This window comes from Belonocnema kinseyi, chromosome 4, assembly GCF_010883055.1.
Source record: "Belonocnema kinseyi isolate 2016_QV_RU_SX_M_011 chromosome 4, B_treatae_v1, whole genome shotgun sequence".
Taxonomy (NCBI): Eukaryota; Metazoa; Arthropoda; class Insecta; order Hymenoptera; family Cynipidae; genus Belonocnema; species Belonocnema kinseyi.
This window is the reverse complement of record NC_046660.1, coordinates 11,077,919-11,088,581: the sequence shown is the minus strand read 5'-3', so window position 1 is coordinate 11,088,581 and position 10,663 is coordinate 11,077,919. Positions and strand designations below refer to the sequence as shown.

At 29.2% G+C, this 10,663-nt stretch overlaps 1 protein-coding gene across 1 annotated transcript in view; it reads right to left on the bottom strand.

The window, feature by feature from the left end:
• The window catches only part of LOC117171901 (tigger transposable element-derived protein 2-like), a 22,731-nt gene extending 12,640 nt beyond the window's left edge, over nucleotides 1-10,091 (bottom strand). The window contains exon 1 of the mRNA XM_033359550.1: nucleotides 9,655-10,091. Coding sequence (XP_033215441.1) covers nucleotides 9,655-10,002 — 348 coding nt within the window. The 5' untranslated portion in view covers nucleotides 10,003-10,091. The remainder of the gene's footprint in view (nucleotides 1-9,654) is intronic.
• Between the last annotated feature and the right edge of the window lie 572 nt (nucleotides 10,092-10,663).

Sequence of the window (10,663 nt, the reverse complement as noted above, 5' to 3'; positions counted from 1 at the left end):
AAGTTAAATAAACAATTGATTTATTGAAAAAGTTGTTTAAACAATTTTTTTTGTTATAAATAATAAAATAGGATGAAAGCGTGTAAAAAGCACTTTCCAAAAACCTCATAAAAATTTTAAATCGCATAATTAGAAAGGAAATTACAGGCGTTTGAAACTACCCCTGCAGGCATTGTGGTTGAAAATTCAACCCCCCCTCACTTGGGGAGGGTTGGTAATCCTGGTCTATAAGTTTGTGGATTAACTACTGTTGGGTAGGCGAACATATTCCCAGAATTTAGAGACAATCGAAAAACATGACTTTTTGAGTTGGGGCAGTTGAGGAAAAATGCCCCGTATGCCCTATTAAGCGGAGATATTTAAAATGTTATTAATTCTCAGAAATATCAAAATTTGTTTGTACTTTTAATCACTCTTATTTAGTATTATTTACAAACTCCCATTCTGTCTTGAATATAATTTATTCTCTTATCAGTGTTCTAATATACATCATTCAATACTTATTTTAAGTACTTTTAGAATTCATTCTTGCAATAGTTTCGTAATTCTCCTATAATAGTTTTTCGTAGAGAGTACGCGTCGAATTCAAACTGCGCGGTTATACTAACAAAATGGTGGAACTAAGCTGTTGCGTGACTTCGACGAAAGAGGGCCTCAGTGTAGAGTTCTACATTTCTCGAACATTTGAAATCCGGTCACGTTCTCGAGACTGTGACCGTTATTTTAAGAAAACTTGAGAATTTAAGAGAATTTTACCTTCACCAATATTTTCTTTATCTTTAAACCTTAGAATATTGTAAATTTATTTCCAAAAACTATGAATTGCAATAATGAAAGTTTCATAAAAATAAAACTACGAATAAAGTTAAGTCTCATCGCAATTCAATATCAAAATTTCTTTATAGCCGACATATTAAATAAAAGAATACAAATTAAGGAATGCAAAAATATTAGATAAGTATTATTTGGCCTTTAAATATATATGTATGAATTCTCTTCTTATATTTGTATTTTACTTGTACAGAATATTAGGTAATAGCTTTTTAAGTATTTAAGTAATATTTAAATTTATATTCAATACAGTAATATTACAATTTTATATTTTGAAAAAATCAGTTATATTGTTTTTTTACGTAGTTTATTTTATAAAAAGTTAAAATAGTTTTATGTAATAATCTAAAGATTTTGAAACATTTACGAACATGTTATTTTTTAACTTGAAGCTTTCCAACTGGATCATACAAAGAAATAATGACCTTATATGTATTGGGACCTGAAATACTCGAACACGCCACCTGGTGACAGAATCGGAAAGCCCTGAGCGTAGATAAATTTTGACGGGAAGAATAGGCGAATATACGAAAATAATTTTTTTAAAGGTTTTGTAGTGTTTTTTACAGTGAAACTGGGGGAAAAAATAAAAAGTCAATGGTGTTTTCGCTACGAAAATCGAAGATCAAAATGTTTTGTATGTGTGTTTGGTTGCTCTTATACTGCTCGAAAGCAAGAAACTTTTCGGTTTTTCTGAAATGTAAATAAACTCTTATTTAAAAAATATGAAAAGTCTTATAGTACATCAAGCTTGTTCCACCGTCAATAAAAAAGTTTGAAGAAAAAGTTATAATAATCAAGTATTTATCGTTTTTATTCTTCAATGATTTTTCAGCATTCCGAGTGAAAATAATGAAAGCAGGTTCTAAATAAAAATATTATTTCAGGTAAAAATATATCAACATAACCTCAAATCTGAAAAAGTTACTGCTTATTTGTCATTTCAAGTTGATATAAATTAAATTTTGCAATGAAATGTCGATAGTTAATATTACATTTTAAATGTTTATGAGGGGAAAAAATGGAAGAATTTATTATTTAGACAACAAGAGTTTTTAAATTCTAAGTTTGCAAACAAAATACAATAATAGGAACTGAAGTTTCATTTTCCACATCTTTTCCGCAAAATAGAAGGTGTCCCGCATGAAAAATTCTTTCTCCTTCTACGAAGTTTCAACATGCCGGTGTAGATTTTGTGAAATCACAAATTTGAGCTATTGCTAATTTCATTTTAAAGGTTTGAGACTAATTTTCAATGTTTTTAAATGAGTTTTGTGAGACGTTTACGTACTGTCCCCGGCCATATTGCTTTTGCCGCTAGTGATGCCCTCAAGATTTCAGATCCCAATACTAATTGTCCGGAGAATAATTATTTTTTAGAGATAGAAACTGTAGTTTTATAGCGAAATGGTTAGAATATATTTAAAAAAAGTACAAAATCCCTTTTCAAGATAGGAACTATATAGTCTTAATACGTAGAACAGCCTTTTATCATAATGAAATTTTTTTAAACTGTAACAATTTTTAAACTCAGTATCAAATATTCAAGAATATTTTTGAGTTTCAAATACCATTTCTAAATACTAATCAGCCTCCTGTGACCGATAGTTTAAAATGGCCCATGTGTTGAAAACGGCCATGCGGCGGCGCTACTAGTAACTTTGGTCATGTAGAGTCCTAACAAACTCTTAAAAATGTTTCAAGAAAAAGGTTTTTTTTATATAATTATTGTGAAAATAACAAAGTGAATTTTTCTGAAAGTATTTTTCTGTTTTTTTTTTATCGAATCATTTCCATTAATTATCGCTCCATTATGAAAATCAGGTTATAAAAGTGAACTCAGAGAACACCCGAAGACAAAGAATAAAAGAGTTAGAAGTTTTTTGATAATTATGAATGATCTGAGGAGAAATGGTTAAGGAAAAAAAGTTCTTAAAATTCATGGGAAATTTTTAAATGATTATTTTCTAAGGAATTTTAAGAGAAAATAAAAAAAAAGATCACAAAACATTTTGAATTATTTTCTAAAAATGTTAAAAAGTGTAAAAGATTTTAAAGCAAAATTTTGCAATTGTGCCATATCACATAATTTTAGAAAAAATTTAAGTAAGTTTAAGTGACATTAAAAAGTTTTGAAATGATTCACAAATAATTAAAGCTTGTAAAGATTTTTTCTAAATTGTGTAAAGTTTCACGAAAATGAAAGATAATTTTTCAGGTTCCGACGAAAAAAATAAAATAATTGTTTAATTCGAAAAATTAATTTGAAGAGATTATTTAAAAAGAATAGATAGAAGATTTCAAAACTAGAAAAAGAAGAATCTTAAAGATTTTCAAGGCAATTTTTAAGCTTTTGCAGAGTAAGTAAAAAATGCAGAAAAAATTTGAATAATTTTTAGAAGTTAGAAGGTTTAGAATGTCTGATCGGAATAAAAAAAAAGAATTTTTCTTATATTCGTGTGAAAGTTTTAAATAATTGTTTATTTTGAAAAATTAACTATAAGAGAAAATTGACAAAGGTTTTTAAACATAACAAATGATTTCAGAAAATTTCGAAAAATAGTTTAGAAGATTTTAAAGCAAAATTTTTCAATTTGGTAAGATTGCAAAATAAAAACGAACAAAAATCGGGTAAATTCTACAAATATTTAATAGAATTAAAAATCATTTCGAAAGTTTTCAAGAGAATAAAAAAACTTTATTTAAATTACTGGGAAAAACTAGAAGATATTAAGGTTTTTTTTTTAATTTGGAATTATATTTGAAAATCTTGAGAAATTCGTGTCAGATAAAAATATTTTTAGGAATTTAAGACGTTTTCAATAGATTACAAATATTTGAAAATTCTGAAACATTTTCGAAATTTTATCAAATATTTCTTGATTCCTTTCCAAATTCTAAAAGTTCTAAACATCTTTCAAAAAGACTGGAATTTTTCATAATATTTTGTAAAATCCTATGTAATAAAAAAATTTCTTTAAAATCTTCTAGATTCTTTTCTGACACGCCTGCAATATTTAAAAAATTTCTCAAGAATCTCATGAGAATTATATTTCCATAAATTTAAAAACAAGGTGACGATACTTATTTTTTTTGTTCTCAAATCTCATAATTCAATTTCAAAATGAATTTATTATAGGACTTCGAAAAATAATTTTTCAGTAATTTAAGGATTTATCATCTTCCTTGCTTGTCATATATAGATATAATAATTATATTTATTATATAGCAGAATTATATTGTAAAACAGCAATTTTAAAAAAATAGCTCTTCATCACTATCTTGAAAAGTGTTTCAATATCCGGGAATAATACAAAATAACGAAAGCAAGAATAACAAAATCATAAATTAGCAACAAAAATGTACCGACAATAATTAATTAATTATTAATGAATAATTAATTAAATTGCTTGCCTTATTTATAATTCTATTAACAGCTCATAAAATAATAATCTATTAACTATGTTCAGCAGTTCTAAAGTTCGAGAATTGAAATATTTGTGGGAAATTAATAATTTATTTATTTTACAAGTCAGTAAATTTTAGTTTAGGATATTACACTATGAATAAAAAATGATTTTTAAGGGGTTTTCATATTAATTTTGTCATTTTTATGCATTTTTCCTATGGCACTCTATGGCTTTGTAGAACAAAGTGACTACTAGCGCCACCGCAAGGCCGTTTTCAACTCTCATGACACATTTTTTTCATTGAGCAATACAGTGGAAGCACCCCCCTGATACTAATATAGCCCTAACACGCAGAACATTCTTATGTTTATTATAAACCTTTTAAAACCATAACATTCATAAAAATCAAAAACTCAGCTTCAAATGTTCAAGAATATTTTTGCATTTTGAATTCTATAACTCAGTCGCATAGAATAACTAAAAATAATTGTACAAACTACAAGATTCGCTTTTCAAAGGTTACGAACAAAGATTTTTAAATTCTCATAGATTCCCGAAGAGCAAATTCATCAAAGTAATTCTCGGTCGTATTCCCTTGCTCCCGGACATATTCTCGTTCAAATAAACTCTTTGAAACTCTACTCAAGTAGCTAGGCTAGACCATGTATTTAATGGAACATGGTTTCGGCTATGAGGTTCATCATGAAAAATTACATTTAGGTGTCAGCACCGACCCGGGTATGTAATGAGCAGACATAATTCGCATTCTTCCCGCTACAAACAGTACCATCGGTGACATAAAATGGGCGGTTTAACAATTTGAAAGAAATGAAATCAAAAGCGAATACATTTCAATTGAGAATAAAATATCTTTCGAGAAAAGATTGGCAAAGCAACAGTCGGGCAAGTCGGCATGAAGAAAAAAGGATCTTTAACGATAAAGCATTCTTTCTGTAAATAAAATGTCAAGACTAGTATCATGAATGTGCACGAATGTATATTTGAGATTAAATATTAGCATCATGCACATTTTACGAAAGAAGTAATAACTTTTGACAGCAAGATGTATAATTTAGATTTTATTTCCGAATCGTCGACATAGAGTCGCCGTTTCGGCGACTTAGGTACAACTCCAATCTAGGTAGCTAAGATATATAAGCCGTCCCTGGCGGACCGAAGGAACCGAATGGAGCCTCTACAAAGTACCTGTAAAGACCCCATTGGGTCCCCATTCGGTTCCTTTTTAAAAAACTCGAAAAATCAGCAAAATCAACTTTTAAATTGTTGAAATTCGGATTCTACGTTATAATTCCCTGTAGAAGGCCACGGAATAATCGCAATACTTTTTTTTACAACGGTTAAAAGTTTTAAAAAATATAAGACGTATAACGCCTGTTGACTGCTACACTGCAAACGCATCGCCTGTAAGTAGCCGTCAACAGGCGTTATACGTCTTATATTTTTTTTAACTTTTTACCGTTGTAAAATAAACTATTGCTATTATTCAGTGAGCTTCTATAGGGAATTTTAACGTAGAATCCGAATTTTAACAATTTAAAAGTTGATTTTGCTGTTTTTTCGAGTTTTTTAAAAAGGAACCGAATGGGGACCCATGGGGGTCTTTACGGGTACTTTGTAGTGGCTCCACTCGGTTCGTTCGGTCCGCCAGGGGTCTGTCTCCTGCAGACAGAAAATGGGGGAGATAATTCTATCATCATTTGCTAAACATTCTAGCAGTTATGATCAAACAGCATATTTCCAGTAATGAGTTTGCTCCTACAGCTAAAAATTCTAACCTAAAATAATTGTAGCATCAGTTTTATGCCTATAAATTGAAATGCATTTAAAAAAATTATCTCCTTGCATTAGTTCGCACAACACTAACGCCTGAACTTTCCGTAAATACAAGAAGCTCGTGCCTCGTGTTGTGTGGCTTGTTAGAGTTAAAAAATTAATAATATATACAGCAATACAACGACAATGATGGAACCATATGTGGAAATAAGAAATTTTTTGATTAGCTGTAACCTTCAGAATTATATTTAAGCCTTCAAAGGAAAGTGAGTATTCTTTTATCAGTGCGCGTATAACCTCAAAAGATTTTTGTTTACAACTTTTTCTCGATTCACCAGAAAACGCAGCTAGATATGCTGTCAAGTTTAGCTATATTTTCCACCTAGAATGTCCAGCTGAACCTGGTTAGGTGTGACACCTATACTTGTTTAGCAATAGAAATATAGACATGACAACTAAATTTTCTAGATACTGCACCTATATTTTGCTTGCAAGCAAATCTGTTCAATATAGCAAACTATTTAGGAAGACGAAATCCAGCGATACTTTCTAGCTGGGATAGTAAGAATTCTAGTTAATATACCTAAACATTTTTTTCAGTGCAGTTGGGTTCAGGAGGCTAAGGAGAAATTTAGAATTTTAGAGCAGGGATTAGGGCCAAGGTGTAATGAAAAAATGTATGAAAATATGGGGGAAGCTGATGACCGCTGCGACGACATCGAAGCTCCCGACGATGAATTAAAGGACCAGCAGAATTTGGTACACAGCCGCGGCTCGTTCGTTCGTTATTTCGAGAAATTAAATTAAGATTTTTTTTTATTGAATTAATTATTTTTATTTAAGAAGATTTTCAGACAACGATTTCATCGCTGGAGTTGGGTTTCCAAACCCTTAATTGCGAGAACCGGCTCGCCAATTAAGAATTTATATATATTTAACATTTTAAAGAACTATTTTAAAATCAACCTTTTAAATATCTCAACTTTTCGCGCCTAAATAGAGTTCCGCTCGTTACAAGTACTAGACCCTCTGTCGATGAGAGATAAAATTCAATATGGCGCTTGGTATACGGTTGCTTATAATTAAAATATGACGATAAATAAACTCTAAATATATGTTTAGTACTTATAAAGGAGAGTAATGTGTACTATTAATGGAAATTGTACATGAAATGGGATGTATTGTGAACTATGGGAATCCTAACCTCACTTTACAAGTGATAGCCAGAAAGGATTTATGAACATTTTACGAATTCTTCTACATGATGAATTTTACTTAAAAAGTATTAAAAATGTACTTTTGATGTTTACAAGGTACTTATGGCACTTGACACGAATGCACAAAATTTCTTTGATTGAAATTCGTATCTCATTGACAGCGGGTCTACGGCTCGGTGCTGCCGCCAAGAATACAAATAATTACACACATGTAGAAGCCTTGATTAAACACACACTTTTGTGTGGACAATATAGGCTTATAATATGGTAATTTCAAATAAATTATTTTATATTAATTTCGAAATTTAATTTTCAAATTGAAAGTGTAGAAAAATATCAGTTTTCTGCGCATATTATAAAACCGAGCATAACCTTCCTTCTACAATCTAAAATTTAATTTAATCAAGGAAGACGTATTGTAATAAGTCTTCATATTTTTCTTTTTTATAAAGAAACATAACTTTATTGTCAAAATAATGGACAAAGTATTTCAGGAGCAACAAAGAATAATTGAAATTTTTAAACATTTTCAAAGGTTTGGTTCATTTTCTTTTCTTCATTAGATATATTACTAATTGTACATAATTAATTGATTATACAAATGATTCTGTAAATTATCTTACATAAATTTCAGAAACTTAGATAATAAGATATCAGTTAATTGTAAAAATGGTAATTTAAAAATGCCATTTCATAACGTTTCAGTTGTTTTGTGCGCGGTTAAAATCACAAATTGAGAACTAAAATTTGCCATCACGATGGTTTGTAAATTTTGCAGAAAACTGTTCAAGGTCTGCAGATGGCATATGCAGGCTTATAGCTTTAAAAAATTATGATAGATTCCAGAATTTAGGATTTTATAACCAATTGCCATTTTATTATTACAAATTATAAAAAGAAAATAAAGATTTTGATAAAGAAATTGAAGAAAGACCTCAGGCATGGACGAACTTATAGGAAAATAACTTCAAAGAACTTCTACGAAAGTATGATGTCCTAATTTTAATGACAATTTCTATCAAATTTTAACCTATTGTGGACTCGGAAATTTTTTCCACCGAAAAATTATATGATTTTCTACAAAAGTTTCTACGAAAATATGTGTATGAATTTTTGCACGAGAATATCGCTGAAATTTCACGAAAATTGCGCTTTTTATCATTATTTCAATATACGTGTTTGCATTGAAATTTATTAATTATTGGAAGTTTCTGATTTCAAATTTCACAATATTTCGCACTGTGAAATAGAAGTATTAAAAAATTAAAGAATTTTATGTCACTATTAAATCATGCTAAATTGCCACAAAAAAAGTAATTTTAGATGTAAATATTATAAACTATTTGATTTTAATTGTTACCAGTTTTATGTTTAATAATTTTATATTCAGATATTTTAAATTGTTTTTCTGCAATTTTAAACGTACACAATTGTCTGCTTTCTTAAATTCTTCGAAATCTCAGAAATTAAAATTGAAAGACTTCATAATTGCAGAATTTTCAGTTTACAGGATTTGTAATAAAAAAATTTTCAATAAAACGCCTTGGGAATAAATTCATAAAAAAACATTTTTTAAATTATTTTGTCAAATTTAAACCTTAATTAAAACAAATGGAACCGTAACAATTCTATTTTGTATTCTTTTTAATTTTTAATATAATATAATGTAAAAAAATACGATTTTCAGTTAAGGTTTCAAAAAAATAAATAATTAAAAATTGAAGAATATATAATTGGAAGAGTTCCTGAAATTTATACATCAGCAATTAAATACTCTAGTTAATTTTGAATTTTTGCAATTTTATATTTCTGAATGTTGATTTCTAACGCGGAATTTTTAATTTTTGCCTTTCGCAGGTTTTAATTTTGCAATTGGAAAAAAATGATTATCACTGTAAATCTATTGACAAACAATTCCATCAATATTAAAACTTACATTTAGATTTTCGAAGTGTTATTTCAACAAGGTTTTTAAAAACATTCCGTCTTTCAGGAATCCTTTTTATACACATTGCTTTATTATAAATTAAACCATAAAAAATCATTTTACTTTATAACTATTTTCGCCTTCCGAACATCCACACTGGGACCCCGATTGACCGGGGTTGAATTTTCGTCCCAAATAAAAAATGTTTGAGTAATTTATACAATTGTATAAATTATTAATTTGTATAATTTAATCGATATATAATTTAATTTAAGTATATAATATTAGTACGGGTCTCAGTGAACATTATCTTTGAAAAAGGTTCAATACTCCAAACATAACCTTAAAAAAAACTTTTCTAATTTATGAATGATATGCATTCATTTTGTTTGAATGAAAGGTAAACTAAATATTTGGCTAAAATGAGAACCAATATTTTGCTTTTAAACGTTAAAATATTGGGTTGCTTACTTACTTTGAAGGTTTTAGGACCGTTGAGCTTCTCATTTAAAATGAGAGCCTTCTCTCTAATAATCGGACCGGACACTGGATCTCCTCTGTCTTTCGCTTGCTTGAACCATTCTATCAAAGCAGCCTCCAGAACCGCATTATCGGTTGTTTTCGAAGATTTCTTCTGCAGGTTTTCATAACTGTTAATCTTATCTCTTAACTCCGATTCGCGAGCTATCATATCAGTGTACGTATTCTCAGCGATACCGTATTCCTGTAGAATAGACCGTTTCGTGGCACCTGCTTTCACTTTTTGTATCAGCTCATATTTTTGTTTAAACGTTAAACGCTTTCGTTTATTTTGCTGCGACATTTTCGTAACGCATAACAGCGCGTAACCGAAACCAGAGGAACAATAAGTCTGAATAAGTCTGAGAGCGAACTCAGTGTACTAAAGCCACGACACGACGTGATTACCCGCCGAGGGCACTGTGCGCTTTATTCATTCAGTACCGGCGAATGCAACGGTATATCGGGTTCCAGTAAATCGGGGTCCCTGCTTAAATGCAATTTTGTTCAACTATGATAAACATTTGTTTATTGACTAAAACAAAAGCAATGTAGCACTATTTCTTTATTTGGTAATTTTTTACTATCATTTGGATTCAAAAAGAATATTATATTATAAAATTATACTGCCTAATTTTGGAAGCTTTGAAATTAAAATTATTTGACTCAGAGAATACGACAATTTTAAGTTGGTTGTGTTTCAAATTGTTCAAGTGCTGCGGGAAAAACAATGGACTAAATGCATGGGATTCGGTCCATTGTTGTCCAATTTTTATAATATCTTCGTAAAAACTAATTTTTTCTATATAAGTGTATTTGAAAAATAGTTTTAATTTTTTAATTACTATACATTTTTAAACCTCCACTTATCTATAATTTAACAGATAATACATTTATCTATCTTGTCCTACAATTAATTTAAATCTACCATCATTATAACATATAATGCTAATATTTTATATCCA